Raw genomic sequence first — 16,624 nt, 5'->3', positions numbered from 1 at the left:
CCTGTTAAAGTGTGTAGTTTTGCAATCTCGGCCTGAGGTATTTTAGTCAATAGCCATTTAAGTATTAACTTTTTCCCTTCTCCAACTTTTATGAGGCACTAAAACTGAATTGCCTGTTAAAGTTTATAATAGCTTAATACAAAAGCCCAGATTCTGTTTGATAAACAACAGTTTTCAACCCATATGGAAGAATCATATTGGCTCATTTAGCAAGCATGTGTAGGTCTAATATAGGCCAAAAATATGAAGGAAAAACATCAAATACATTCAAAATGAGATAGGTTTTAACTTCTTTAATAATACAGTCAAAATTTTAACATGAGAAGGATTCCCTATTTTAATTAATGTTTAAACACAATTTTAAAGAACAAAAGATTGAACACATTTATGAAAAAACTGTAGCATCTGTCTTTAGGTTCATGATGCCCAACACATTTAAAATGTATAGCATATGAAGTTACAGAACCACAGGGCTAGAAGGAAGCCTAAAAGTTAATAGCTTAACTACAATCGGATTCATCTTGAAACAGTATTTTTTTTTTTTTTGCGGTACGCAGGCCTCTCACTGTTGTGGCCTCTCCCGTTGCGGAGCACAGGCCCAGCGGCCATGGCTCACAGGCCCAGCCGCTCCACGGTATGTGGGATCTTCGCGGACCAGGGCACGAACCCACGTCCCCTGCATCGGCAGGCGGACTCTCAACCACTGTGCCGCTAAGGGAAGCCTGAAACAGTACTTTTTAACTCAAGTGATGGTCATGTTGGCTCATCTAACTAACCACGTAGATGTCAATCACAGAATCTTGCACATGTGGAATGGCCATTTACAGTTAAAATGAAGTAAGATAGACAACCAGAATAAAATCAATTCCCTTAGCTACTCTTTTATACTTTCAATATGAGCACTTAAAATGTTAATTTGAGATAAATTTTCACTATTTAAACTCACATTACATGTACCAAAATTACAAATGAACATAGCAAGAACACAGACATACTGTAGCCTCTGGCTTTAAGACCACACACTGGTCAAAACATTTAGAAATTCAAAGGATAAGAAGTCACATTAGGGAGTAGAAAACCTTAAAACAATTTAATTTAGCATGCTCTTTGTACAGCTGACCAAACTAAAGACCAAGGCAAATGGAACATAACAATCCATGTGTGCCTTTGAAAATGATAGAAACTACCTTGGTTTTGAGAAATTCAGGTTGACCATTTTAGGAGAATTTAATCTTCAAATCAGCAATTCAAAATCCCCCATTACAGCCGAATAAAATGTTAAATGTCCATGAAAAGTTACTCTTAAGTTGGGATGCCTTATGCTGAGGCTTTAGAATAAAAGTATACTTCACAAATAGAACAGTGAACACAAATTATCACAAGTCAAGATAACAGTCATATAGAAAGAAGTAAGATGAACTTTCTTGATACACACAAATTGTTTCAGTGACCTTTCCAAAGAATGAATTTAAAATGAAGTGTGCTAGCTCCAAATACAAGACGAACATAAAACCACTTAACTTTAGAGTGTATGTAATACTCTGAGAAACAGTTACTGAAATTACCAACAAAATGACAGAATATCTTTTTTTTTGACAGAATATCTTTAAAGCAATGCCCTCTTTATAACCTTTAATAATTTCATCTGCCAGTTTTTAAGAAGTTTTATCTGGTCTATAAATTTTGTGCAAATAGACTTCTGTTTTACCGTTACCTAAATTACAGATATCCAAGATACCAACGATATGCACTTTATCCAATTCAGTTGCTGCTTTTATAATATCACCTAAAAGTAAAAAGCAGATGGTAAGTATTGTAAAATAGTTAAATATTTACTTGGATTTAGTATCACATAAGCTGATTTTTTTTCTTATAATTAACAGTGTCTCTCATCTTCTCCCTCTTCCCTCCAGTTCATCACATACATTCATCAAAGTTATAATATAGTAATTTCTGCCAATAACAGCGAATACATCAAACAGATGTTACCAAAAATGTCAAGATACAGGCTGGTACTCCAAAGCCTTATTTGTTTGTTTATTTATTTATTTAGTGGAGCAAAGTAAATCTACATATTTTCAAGGTCATTTAGGTGCCAAGTAAACAACTTCTTACTACCCTTCAAGGAAATACAAAGATAAATTTTTCTATTTTGCAATTCAATCATCAATTATTTGCAAAATTTACAAGACATAAAGCAAAATTTAAAAAAGAAGCTTCTTTTAAAGTATGTTTCCTTTTAAGTGGCTTTATTAACTAACACTTAGCTTTGGATATTCTTAAGAAGCTTTATCAAGAATGGATCGGGTGAGTGACATTGATGAAAATGGCAGAGTATGGAATTTCAGGGCTCTGTTCCTCCACTAAAGCAACTTATAAGCTGGCAAAAAACCTCTCAGATCTACTTTTCCAGAACTCTGGAATCTAGACAAAAACTTAACAACCTGGTGAAAGATTAATGAAGAAAGAAGTTGCTGCACTATGGTAAGAGTGTGCTGTGGTGTTTTAAACTGCCCGCCTACTCCCCAGATCAGTAGCAGCCATGAAGATGGCAGCTCGTACTCTTGGTGCAGGTTGCTAGCACCAGAGGGAGCTACACAGACCTTATTCTCAAAGATGTGGTTGTGTACTTTGACCTGTCAGGCAGCTCCCTCAAGGTCAGATGCAAGAGCTTGCTTGTGTTTCACCCAATTTGGAGCATCCCATGACTAGGGTAGCTTTCCCAATGGCTTTTGTTGAAAGCATATAAAGGCAAAAGCATTTGTCAGAGCAGATAGATCAGGGTTTTAAAGTTGGGACAAGCAATAGACAGACCAAAAAGCCTGGGGAGGAAGGGCCTGGGAAAAGAGATACGTGGGGGAATATGAGCTTTTAAGAGCTCCTGTGTATTCCAAGGAATCAAGAAGGCTACATGTATGCCCAGTGCTGGATGCATGTTCAGAAAAGGCCTGAGAAAACTCTCATTGTTCACCTCTGGCTGACCATCAGTCTCTGTAGAACAGGAAGTGAGGGCTAAGACAGAGTCATAAACATCTTGGCTAAGCACTGAAGGGGTGCCACAACACAGAGCCAATCTGCAAAAGGTGAGAAAGTAATGTTTTTCTTTTCTTCTTCTTCTTGGCTAAAATGGTATTTAAGGAATCTCTTTCAAAACACTAACCACTACCAAGCTACTGTATCACAGACTTCAGTGGTTACACATGACAAAGACCTCATTTTAAACATGAGAAAGCTAAAACATTTAGAGGTTAAGTAACTTAAGCAAAGTCACAGGGTGATTCTAATCCAGACAGTCTGGCACCAAGGCATGGGCTCTTAACCTTTTGTGCTAGAGCTATATCTCTACAAAATTTTGACCAAGGCCCAGTAGTGGATCTAGATTTTGTGGGGCTTGAAAGGTATACTATTTGGGGGTCTTCTTTATGAAATAGAAAACAAAATACAAAAAAACCCTAGAAGTGCTGTGGAAAGGATTTACACAAGTGAGAGCTCCTCAAGCTTAGGCTTCATTAGCTGCATAGGACAGCCACATCTGCTAGGCATGTCACAAAATCTGATGAATGATTTAAAATTGTGCAAGTTCACTAAAGCACAATGAATATAATAACAACTGCTGGTACTATATAATTTTCTTCTTCTTTGAGTGGGATGGACTTTAATCCAGATGCTTTGGAAAGATTTCAAGCTCTTCAGATTTGATGCTAACAGCAGAAACCCAAACCTTAATAATTCTAATTGTCATCATATCATTCTACAAATAATGACTTACGTAGTACCTGCAACATAACGTATAAGTAAGCTTTCTGTTTAGGTAACTCTGCCTACTTGTGTAAATGACAACCTCTCTGCACCTCAATCTGCTCATCTAGTACCTATATCATAGGCTGTTGTGAGGATTAAATGCATGTAAAAGCATTTAGAATGGTAGCTGACACATAGTAAGCACTTAATTAAATGCCAGCAACCATCATTTTCTACTTAAGAAAACCTAGTATTAAATTAAAATGTTATTATTTACATTACAAAGGAATCATTTTAAAATGATTATAGATTTTACCTATAAAATAAGCTTCTCTACATGTCACTTTAAAATGTTGGAATTACTAAAATTGTACATTTTTAGGAACATCACATATGCAGAAGGTGAGTGTGACAAAGGCAATGCTTTGTGTTTGCCACTCCATTTCCTCTTCATGGTCACATGGGAGACAAAGTGTCCTGGCCTCCCTTGTAGTTAGCTTGGGATCATGTAAATAAGTTCTGGCAAATGAGAATGTGAGCAGAAATGATGTGGCAGTTTGGGTCCAACAAAATTAAAAGTCAGTGTCTCCTTCATCTATTTCTTCCTCTGCCTAGACAACCCTAGAAGCCATTTGTTCCTGTTGGAGGTGCAACAGGATGGAAGCATGCTGGATTCCTGAATCACTGCTGGGGAGAAAGCTAATAACTGATTGCATCAGACTTGACTTGAGCAAGAAATAAATTTTTACTGTATTAAGTCACTGAGACTTTGGAATTGCTTTGTACTGCAGCACAGTCTAACCTATCTTGTAATATAGTGTGGTATTCCTGCCTCTGAAAATAATGTCGGAAACTCTGATTATCTAGAGAATAATAAAATTATTTCTTACATGTGTTAAAACCTTTCCATATCATGCTATGCTTCTGAAATGTTTATCAATGAAAACAATGCTTTCAAAGAGGTGGGATATATATATGTGTGTATATGTATATGTGTATATATATATATATATATATATATATATATATATATATATATATATATCTCCTTGTACTTCATAGTTAAATATAATACCAATTATAACACCATAACAGTAAGTATTATTCAATAAATGATTTGGGAACTATGGCTAATCCCTTGGGAAAACATTAAGCTGGATCCTTATCTCATTCTCTATACCAAAATAAAATTCCAAATGGATTAAAATTTTAAATTATAAAAATGAAGCCATATTATCAAAAGCAAAAAAACCCCCAAACAACCCAATTCAAAAATGGGCAAAGGACTTAAATCGACATTTCTCCAAAGAAGATATGCAAATAGCCAATAAGCTCATGAAAAGATGCTCAATATCATTTGTAATTAGAGAAATTCAAATCAGAACCACAATGAGATACTGCTTTAGGATGGCTGTTATCAACAAACAAACAAACAGAAAATAACGTGTTGGCGAGGATGTGGAGAAATTGGGATCCTCATGCATTGCTGGTGAAAATGTAAAATGATGCAGCTGCTGTGGAAAATGGTTTGGTTGTTTCTCAAAAAGTTAAATATAGAACTACCATATGACTCAGCAATTCCACTCCTAGGGATATTCTTAAAACAATTGAAAGCAGGGACTTCTTAAACAGGTACTTGAATACTAATATTCACAGCAGAACTATTCATAACAGCCAAGAAATGGAAACAACCCAAATGTCCATCAACAGATGAATGGATAAACAAAATGTGGTACATACATTCAACAGAATATTATTCAGTCATAAAAAGAAATGAAATTCTGATATATATTATAACATGGATGGATCTTGAGGATATTATACTAAGTGAATAAGCCAGACACAAAAGGACAAAACTGCATTACTTCACTTATATGAGATACCTAGAATAGGCAAATTCACAGGGACGGAAAGTAAAATGAGAGGTTACCAGGAGCTAGGGAGAGGGGGGAATGGGGAGTTATTGTTTAACAGGTATAGAGTTTCTGTTTTCAGATGATGAAAATGTTCTGAAAATGGGTAACGATGATGGTTGCACAACATTGTAAATTAGTGTACTTAGTGTACTTGTACTTAGTGTAAATGTACTTAGTGTAAATGTACTGAATTGTACAATTAAAAATGGTTAAAGTGGTAAATTTTATGTTACGTATATTTTACCACAGTACAAATTATATATGAGTAAAAAACCGAAGCTATAAAAGTATCAGAAAAACACATAGTGAATTAAAAAAAAATCTTGGACTGAGTGATGCCTTTTTGAGTATGACATAAAACCAGCCACCATAGAAATGAAAGATTGATATATTTGAGTACATAAAAATAAAATTACTTAAAATATCAAGATTTCCACTGAATAAACGTCAAACTGGTAAAAGTACTGCAACACACAATAAAGGGTAAATTTCTTCAATATGCAAAGAGAACTTACAAATTAATAAGAAAAAGAATGCTCATGGAAAAATGGAAAAAATAAAGCTAGCATAGAAAGTTCATAGAAAGAAAAAATATAAATGGCCAATAAGCATAGGAAGATATTCAAGCTTAGAATAATTAAGATATGCAAATGAAGATAATGATATAATACTTTTTTGCCTATTGTCTGCCAAAGATTAACAAGACTGATAACACCTAGTATTTCTAAGGGTGTGAGTAAAGTGGCACTCTTTCTTTTGGCTAAAGTGTAACTTGTTATAAATGCATATATCTTTTGAGTCAGTGACATCTAAGAATTCATCCTACAGATGTGTAAGTGCACAAAGATTATATTATATACATACACACAGATAGATATACTCATTGCAGTACTGTTTGTTAATATCAAAAACATTTGAAAAAGAAAAAAAACATTTGGAAACAATCTAAATGTCCATCAATAGGGGACTGATTAAGTAAATACAGGTATATCTACACAGTGGAATATTTATAGTTACTAAACGAAAAAGGTAGCTCTCTCTATACTAATATGAAAGTTATTCAAAACACAGTGTTACAAGGAAAAAGTAGGTTATGAGACCATGTTTACTATAATTCCATTTGTGTGTACTTAAGAGAGAGAGAGAGTGTATGTTTGTGTATGCGTGTGTGAGAGACAGAATATACTGTTATATGCAAAAATAATTTCTTAAGGATTCAAAGAATACTGGTTACCTCCAGAGAGTGGGTGAGTAGGTTGGCAGAAGGGGATGGACCTTCAAAGGCAGGGAGGGGAACTTTCACTTTTACCCTGTGCCTTTTGGTATTGTTTGAATTTTTAAATTATGAACATGTATAGCTTTTATAATAAAAAAGAAACTAGTTCATAAAAATGTTTAAAAGATGATACCAATGTTATACTATAAGCCACTGCATTACATTATTCTGTATATTTTTATCTTTCAGTTTGTAATTATGGAGGGAATAGAAATGTTTTGAATCAGACTGATCTGGGTTTAGATCCTAGCTGTTATCCATGCTGGTGAGTCTCTCTGATTTTCAGTCTAATCATCTATAAATAGGGGATAATAATGTTTACCTTGAAAGTCTCTTGTTAGGATTAGTTGTAACTTATGTAAAATGTCCAGGCACAATGCTTTGCACAGAGCTAAACGGACACTATCATTATGTCATGAAAAATACGGTATTCCATGTTCAAAATGAATCACCTTGCTTTTGATTACATCACTTTTCTAGTGATTCTTGCCCTTCATGTCCCAAAATACTAACTGCTTTGGCAGAATGGTACCAGGTATTTTCACTTGACCATGTTAGTGACTGCTGGAAGACTACTGGCACTAGCAACTAGTAGATACCTGAGGATTTTGCCTTGATTTTTTATATCAATAATAACATACACATATAGCAGAAGAAACGTGACAGAAGTGGATACTGCATGAAGCAAGAACATGAGTGCACAAATATTTAAAGTACATATTAGGGCCCTAATTACGAAATCTGGGTTACTGTAAGTCTAAGGAGCTGAAATGTAAGAAGTAATACTGCAAGTTAACTAATATACCATCTTTAAAATGGACTGTGGAAAAATAAAAAACCTCATCTCTTACAAAATTAGATACTCAAGTTCAGTTTGCAGTAACCATTACTGCCAAAAGCTACTTCATCATCAGGTACAGCTCATAAGACTTGTTTAAAAACGACACCCACTCAAGGGTTTCATCAGCTTAGAAAGACACACCACAAAAATCCCAAGATAATAAAGCCTTTCTTTAAAGCTTTTTAAAATGTAATATTCTTATAAGCTTGATGAAAATGGCTAGAAACTTTACCACATGCTTAGGAAATAGAAATGACAACAGAAAGTGAATAGGATAATTATAATTGGACACATAATTTTACTGGTATATAGAAATGATTTATAGTTCAGGATATTATGTAGCAGCCTAAACAATTAGTTGGTTGAAGGGTTTCACTACTGGGATTACATACACTCCTGAAGAAATTTATTGCATAGCACTTGAATAACTGAACATTTATAAGAGAAAACAATTGTACTCTACTATACTATGGAGGTATTGAGATTTCAGGCAATTATAAGGTGAAAGGCCTGAATTAAAAGGAGAGAAGAGTAGAAGTTGCACTGCTCCATGTGCATACCACTTAGGTCTAATGAATACTTACATTTAAAAATGTATTATAAGAGAACATTCTTAATGCCTGCCTGGAATAGAAACCATTAATCTATCCAATTTTATTTAAAAATATATTCTCATTTATAAGTCTTTGGGTACTTTTACCTAATAATTCTTTAAACTATATCAAATGTTAAGGCTAGAACTATTTATATAATAACATCTTAAGGTTAGGACTGTTTGCAATATTAATTTTATTTTCTGAGTGAAAAGATCCTGAGATTGTCTTACCTGTAACTGCTTTTGGACCTTGAAATCGGTCATTGCCAGTTAATTCCCGTGGAAACACACAGCTGTAATTCATGCAGGTCAATAATGTGTCTATTTGAGATGTTCGGACATCTTCCGGAGAATACTCGGGAAGGAATGCAACACTGATTGCTCTCTCATGATTCAGACCTGTTAAAGAAAAATCACACTTTATTAAAAGTGCAGTGGGTTAGTACATGGTGCTAACGTGGCCAGATTTGCTGGTTTGATCCGCACATGTGCCAAATAGCTTCAAAACTGTAAAAAAAAAAACTTTCAAAACTAGGAACTAAACCCTTTCCTGTACAAACATTTATGAATACATGCTATTGGTTGAAAGAAGAGACACTTTGGAGCAATCTATCTCCACCGCTGGAAATAACAATCCCAAATCTTTTAATATTGACAGAAGGCTTAAATTTCAATATCCAGAGGATAGCCTAGTCACATAAATGAAGACATGTAGGGTGTTTTCTTCATCATTCATGACAGGTGCCATTACAGGATAGGAGAATTCAGAGGTAACTACTGGTTCAATTACTGCAATTTGGACTTAAGGATATAAGACTCAAGCAAGGCCAGGGATGGTAGTAACAAGATTCCATTTGTCCTCAAATATACAAGAAAAACTTTAATCACTCACCATTAGGGCTAGAAAAGGTTGCAGTATGGGGAAACAACCAATATGAATCCTGACCTGTGTCTGTTACTCTTTATGAGAGTCAATGTCAACTAGGGTGGATAAAAAAAGATTCCTAGAGTCAAGGGTTTGAGCTGGGTATTAAAGGATGAGTAACATTTAAATAGAGAGAAGGGTATTTCAGGCAGGACAGGGAGAAGCCAAAAGTAAAGACCAGAGTTAAGGAGACCATCTTGGCTGGAGCAAGGGTAAACGCACAGAGCACATCTTGAAAACTCTGAATTTCACCCAGTCACCCAAACCAGAAACCTAGAAGTTATCCTTAACTCCTCCCTTTCATTCTTCCCTGATATTTTAGTCAGCAAGTCCTGTAGATTCTATATCTCTCCTATTCAGCCCTATAGCAATGCTGAAGTATGGAGTAGGAGCAAATGGTAAGTAAACAAGTCCTTCCAGTTAAGCTGTAAACTGATCCAGAAATGCAAGTCTGTTCGTTTTTGTTTTTGTTTTTTGCAGTACGCGGGCCTCTCACTATTGTGGCATCTCCCGTTGCAGAGCACAGGCTCTGGACGTGCAGGCTCAGTGGCTATGGTTCACGGGCCCAGCTGCTCTGCAGCACGTGGGATCTTCCTGGACCGGGGCACGAACCCGCGTCCCCCGCATCGGCAGGCGGACTCTCAACCACTGCGCCACCAGAGAAGCCCTCGTTCTTTGATTTTATGGGCAAATGACACTAAGTTCCATAGCTTTAACTTAACAAACAACTAAGAGCTACTTAAAGCTTTTTAAGGATTACTAAAATCTGGTATTCATAAACTAAAACAGTCATGCCATCTAGAATTTACTGTGGATTCCAATTCAGTATTACAAGTATAGCTACCTCAGAACTCTTAGCAATGCTGCAAAACTCATGTCAATGTGCACACAATGGCATCCCATTTCCTTGATTCTAATACCAAATCTAACTCTAAGACATACCAGCAATTTAGTAACAGTTTTTTAATGAAAAAGGAAATGCTGCATTAATGTACCCATTGACCATAAGATGCATTCCAACTTGCAAATGTAAAAAAAAAAAAAACGTATGCTTTAGAATTGAGGAAATATTAGAAGTTGGAAATCCTGATATTTTCAGGAAGATAGCTTCATTATCAGTGTGTCACTGATGCTATTATGAGTTGCTTTCTAAATTACAGAATGCTGTGAGTTTAGCTTCAACATTATTGGTAAAATTCATCATGAGTTGTTTGGTTAAAACTAGAGTTCAGAGTGCAAATGTATAAGTAAACATGCCTAGGGCCTCTGTACTTGATGTTCTTGTACATAGAATGTTCTTTCCCCAGGTAAACACACGGCTTGCTCCTTCACCTCCATCAGGTGTCTGGTGAAATGTTATTTTCTCAGGGAGACCTCCCTTGACAACTCTATTTAAAATTTAGCCCTTTCCTACAACAGCACTCTCCAACCCTTTTCTTCTAACCCTTATCACCATCTCATTTTACCACAGGCTCTGTTATCTGTTGCATTAACACATGTAACCTCAGCCCCCAGAACAGTGCTGGGCATGCCTTAGGTGCTCAGTAAATATTTGTTAAATTGAGCAAAAGAATGTATATGTGTGTATTTTTAACCTATAATTTTCGAATATTGGACTTTAGGACATTTGTGCATTGTGTTCAAATATGAATTCATCCATATTCCCAACAGCAAAAGAGATGAACACAAACATCCTCCCCACAATGTACATGTATAATGCACTTCAATGGTGACTTACTGTTTATGTGTTACTTAGATAACTTACAACATACTATCTAGGTAAACGTGATATATATGTGGACTATATTAAAAATTAGAGGCAGATATAAAATCAAACAAGCTCATATTCCTCTTTTGTAAAGTGTATTGTATGCAATTTATATATCTTCCTCTCAAATTCTTTGTTGTCACTGAATTTCTTTTCCAGTGAAAAGTGTGTGTTTTTGTGTGTTGCAGAGGAGGGCAATTTGTAATCCAAGCACATAGCTAAGGGTACTTGGCATATACCATGTTTCATGGAATCTAAGATACCATTGATTTTTAAGATGATCATTATTTTATATACCACTAAGAAAGAAAAATGCTACCAACTAAACAAAGGCATGACATCGATTATAAGATCCGTATCAATTTTCAAAGATGTTAAAATACGGGGAAAAAAGTGTCTTACACTGATGAAATCTGATAGTAGCTACTTAAGGTTTAAGGATTAAATTACTTTTATTATGCAATGGAATAAGGGACAGAATTAAGGGGTGGCAACAGTAACCACCTCTGGAACCCATATAATCCAGTGTGCTGCTCCATTCAAGATACAATAATGGGAAGCATGCCAGTGGGACAGAATATCCTAAGGATATAGCCAGTTAGGGAACCAAGAGTGAGGGAACCCAGTGCTACTCAGTTAATGGTTCAAGTAGTCTTCAGTACGGAAGGAGGCATACCTCAGGGGTACAAATAATTGATCCTGAGCTTGCAGGCCAGTACCAAGGAGGGCAGGAATTATGTTGGCCTGCTTGGTTGCTTTAATAGGAGAAAAAAATCAAGGTAAGTAAAGCCTTATGATTTCCATGTTAACTATAGCATATTACATTACTTTGATGTTACAATTAATGCTATTAAAATTTTTAAATTATCATTTAAATGCATTTTGCAGAAAAGGAAAAGAACAAACCATATAAAAAATTTTTGACAAAAAATCTTTTGACAAAAAGTCTAGAAAATACTGTCTTGACAGCTCTCCTTAAATTATACCTATTGTTACTGGGGTTTGTATCTCTTGATTTCCAAGAGATAAACAGATGGCTTTCAGAGGTTTACTAAAGACTGGCTGAATATTTTCCCTATTGTCTAAGTCAAATGCAAATCGAAGAGGGAACTCTTAAGCTTTAACTGACTCAGCATTTCATGGGTAACTAAATTAGTGTTGGCAGAGTCAGTGATATACTAACACTATCTATGAGTCCAATAAAGCTTTTGAAAAATACTTTCTTATATTTAAAGTGAGAAATAATTCTTAAAATTGACCAATAGATTAAAAATTTTGTACCTGGGCTAAAGGCACTGAAAATTTAGTGTTACTCCATCCCAATATCTTCTCTTTGAAGTGTGTTATTACACTCCATCCCAATATCTTCTCTTTGAAGTGTGTTATTACATAATAGGCAATGGGCCGAGATTTTAGCACTTATTAATACTATCTACTTATTTGAGTCAAGTGAGATGGCATAGCAAGAATTTTAACACAAGAATTGGTACTTCTGAGATGGGTTTCTGCTATTGCCACAGTACCCAGGTGGTTGTTGGGAGCCATTAGAATCGTGGGAGGTAAGATTACAAATTCCGTTCAATATTTTCAATAATGATTCACCCTAGACCAGTCAGAGCTAATGACCAAGTAACAGGGTTATGGTCTGAATAACCTTTCTGGCTCCCAGAATAAGACACTTCAAAATTACTGGGTCCTCCAGAGATCAGCAAGATACAGCAGAGGGACAATAAACCACCAGAAGGTAGTATCAGTGTAGGCTGGACAAACTTCATGTTGGAAGAACTTTAAAAATCATACAGACTTATCTGCCTTGATTGGTTTAATCAGTTTCATCTAAAAACGGGAATCTAGAAGAGGGGTCAGCAAACTATGAGTTGGTGGGGGGAAGGGTCAAATATAGCCTCTACCTGGTTTTGTACAACCCATGAGCTAGGAAACATTTTTTTCATTTTAAATGGTTGAAAAAAAATCTAAAGAAGAATATTTTGTGATATGTGAAAATTACATGCAACTCAGATTTAAGGGTCTAAAAAGTTTTATTCAAACATAGCCATGCACATTCGTTTACACATTGTCTATGGCTGCTTTCACACTAAAAGAGCAGAGCAATGAGATATCACCTCACACCTGTCAGGATGGCTATCATCAAAAAGAACACAAATAGGGCTTCCCTGGTGGCGCAGTGGTTGAGAGTTCACCTGCCGATGCAGGGGACACGGGTTCGTGCCCTGGTCCGGGAGGATCCCACATGCCATGAAGCGGCTGGGCCCGTGAGCCATGGCCGCTGAGCCTGCGCGTCCGGAGCCTGTGCTCCGCAATGGGAGAGGCCACAACAGTGAGAGGCCCACATATCGCAAAAAAAAAAAAAACACAAATAACAAATGTCGGCAAGAATGTGGAGAAAAGGGAACCCTTGCATACTGATGGTGGGAATGTAAATTGGTGCAGCCACTGTGGAAAACATTATGGCAGTTTCTCAAAAAAGTAAAAATAGAACTACCAGATGACCCGGCAATTGTACTTCTGGGTATATATCCGAAAAAAACAAAAACACTAATTTGAAAAGATACATGCACCCCAATGTTCATAGCAGCATTATTTATAATTGCCAAGATGTGGAAGCAACATAAGTGACCATCAACAGATGAATGGATAAAGAAGATGTGGTATACGTGTACAATGGGATACTACTCAGCCATAAAAAAGAATGAAATTTTGCCATTTGCAGCAACATGGATGGACTTGGAGGGCATTATGCTAAGTGAAATATGTCAGATAGAGAAAGACAAATACTATATGATATCACTTACATGTGGAATCCAAAGAAATAAACAAGTGAGTGAGTATAACAAAAAAGAAGCAGACTCACAGATATAGAGAACAAGTTAGTTGTTACCAGGGGGGAGAGGGAAGGGGGAGGGACAGTATAGGGGTAGGGGATTAAGACATGATTTTTAATCATGGCCTGGCTTTTACCTAGCTAGGGGGTTACGACTAGAAGATATCCAGGCTTCTTTTACCTTTAAAATTAAGTACCTCATTAGGAACAATCCTTTTTCTCCCTTCCTGCCAGAAAGCTCACAGAAAATTACCACCGAATGGTAATAATTTGTTATTTATAGGCACCTAGTAATACCTACTTTTTCTGTATCCTTTTAAATGCTCTGTTTTGTTTTATCCATACATATTTTCACTGTCTTTTATCCCTGTAAATCCACTTATGTCCTTGAAAAATGGTAGGATATAAAACAGCCCAATTCTAACATGGATTACAGCTGGTTGGGCAGAATGACAAATTTGCCTTCTTTATATCTGATTCTTGCTTTTAGGTGATGCATAGTAAAGCTACAAAGGTTCACAATATTTATAAGACAGCTGAGATGTTTAGAGGATCAGTGACATGTTGAAAAGAAGAGAAGTATTCAATTTCTGTGATTCCAGATGAACTCATGGTTTTCATGGTTACTTTTTGTGATGTATGAAAAATCTCCACTATAATTTTTGTTTCCTAGATATAAAACTAAGATTGATAAGTTACCCAAAGATAACAAGCAATGCAGTCTAGGAAAAAGAAGCATTTGAAACTTAGGTCTGAGAAGGTCTAACAGAGTCAATGGGAATTTATACTTTCCATAGATTATATACATATACACAATCACATGTATGTACATATTTACGTGTGAGGAAGTAGGGCAGAAGGAGTGGGAGAGAGTAAAGGGGAAACCGGAATCTTGATTAAGGGCAAGGTAATTCACTTCAGTACTGTAGGTGCAAAACTCTATGAAATGCATCCTCTCTCAGGCATTTAATTAATTTATTAATGTCACTTCATCATTCTTTCATTTTAAGGTAACAAGATCTTCCTTTCAAGTACAAATAAAAGCCTAGAGAGTAGCTCATTTTGGTTAAGATTTTATTTTATAATTAATTTTTGTGTACATTTTTCATTCATGAGAAACAAACTTTAAAAATAAATGTAAGTTGGGCTTCCCTGGTGGCACAGTGGTTGAGAATCTGCCTGCCAATGCAGGGGACACGGGTTCGATCCCTGGTCCGGGAAGATCCCACATGCCGTGGAGCAACTAAGCCCATGCACCACAACTACTGAGCCTGCGCTCTAGAGCCCGTGAACCACAACTACTGAGCCCGCAGGCCACAACTACTGAAGCCCACGAGCCTAGAGCCCATGCTCCACAACGAGAGAAGCCACCGCAATGAGAAGCCCACGTACTGCAACGAAGAGTAGCCCCTGCTCGCCGCAACTAGAGAAAGCCCGCACGCAGCAGCAAAGACCCAACACAGCCAAAATTTAAAAAATTAAAAAATAAACATAAGTTTAAAAATATGTTGACTTTAAATTTTTATAAGTTCTATAGCTACCTGTCAGTTTAGAACAACCTGAGAAAATCAGTTTATTGTCCCTTGTCAGACAAGATAGTTTTTTGAATAGCTTCCTTCTGTTCAACTTGTTACTTGAGAATTTTATTTTCTTCACAGGCTAAACAGACGTCTGTTCATAGGATCTTCTCTCAATTAGTATGCCTTTCTCTTTAACCTACATTTTACCCTTCAGTGGTTCAGATGCACTGAGAAAGAGGTAGAGAATATGAGCAAGAAAGTGGTGGCTAAAGGATAAGTGAATCAGTTTTAGAGGTAGTAGGAGAGTCAGGGCTAAGGAAAGTTCCCTTGGTTCCCATTCTTCTCTCCCCAGTACTTTCTAAGGACTTGCCAATATTTAAATGCCCACAATTAAAGCTTAATGTATTCCAGAATTAGTGCTCCATTCCTTTGGTCTGAGCCAAACAGGAGTTCTCCTTGGGCTTAACTTTTTTGGTGGTGGGGATGTGGCGCGCTTAATTTTTTAAAGCAAAATAGTATCATATTCAAAGAGAAGAACAGGTGACTTACCTAAGATGGTTACTTCAAAATGTCCAAGGACTAGGGCACTCTTAAAATCATAAAGATTTGGGGGTCTTCCTTCTTGTGGTATGTATTTTGCAGGCTGAGAATTATACTGCTGGGTAAGAAAATTTCTGTGTTCTAAAACAAATCTCCGTGGAATACTTTCAGGATAAATACAGCTGTATCGTAGGTGACTTATTAAGCCAAACTTCTTTTCTCTCCACATCTGACTTTCCCATTTATCACTTATAGTTTTTCTGGCTTTCCCTATGCGACCAGTTCTTGTCCTTTCTTGACCTGTTAAAGAAGCGAGATGAACACAATTGAGACCTATAAACTAACCAAATCAGGTAAATCACTACAAAACAGGCACAGATTAATGAGAAATAGCTTAATTAACTTTAAAAATCAACCACCTACAAAATGTAAACTGAATGTCCAAAAGGTAACTCTTATTAAAGTGAGGAAAGAACTAGAATTCACCTTCAAAATAAACTTTTACTGCAAAATATTAAAAAGTAATATTGTTTTTTCTGTTTCTGGAATTAATGAGATTTGTAATTATCTTCTTTATACTTTTCTATATTTCCTAAATGCTCTTAAATAAACAAACATTCCTTTTATATTCAGTGACAAATTCAAGTTAAGTAAAATTCA

General features: G+C 36.1%; 1 protein-coding gene across 1 annotated transcript in view; it reads right to left on the bottom strand.

Annotated features, from left to right (window-relative positions):
- Positions 1–798: 798 nt before the first annotated feature.
- The window catches only part of RADX (RPA1 related single stranded DNA binding protein, X-linked), a 62,970-nt gene continuing 47,144 nt past the window's right edge, over positions 799–16,624 (bottom strand). Inside the window, exons 12-14 of the mRNA XM_082864629.1 lie at positions 15,974–16,264; positions 8,601–8,768; positions 799–1,786 (exon numbers count right to left, since the gene is read on the bottom strand). Of these exons, the coding sequence (XP_082720755.1) occupies positions 1,656–1,786; positions 8,601–8,768; positions 15,974–16,264 (590 nt within the window). The 3' untranslated portion in view covers positions 799–1,655. The remainder of the gene's footprint in view (positions 1,787–8,600; positions 8,769–15,973; positions 16,265–16,624) is intronic.

The sequence above is a fragment of the Leucopleurus acutus genome (assembly GCF_964270905.1).
Source record: "Leucopleurus acutus genome assembly, chromosome: X".
Classification (NCBI taxonomy): domain Eukaryota; kingdom Metazoa; phylum Chordata; class Mammalia; order Artiodactyla; family Delphinidae; genus Leucopleurus; species Leucopleurus acutus.
This window is presented reverse-complemented; position numbering and strand designations above follow the sequence as displayed.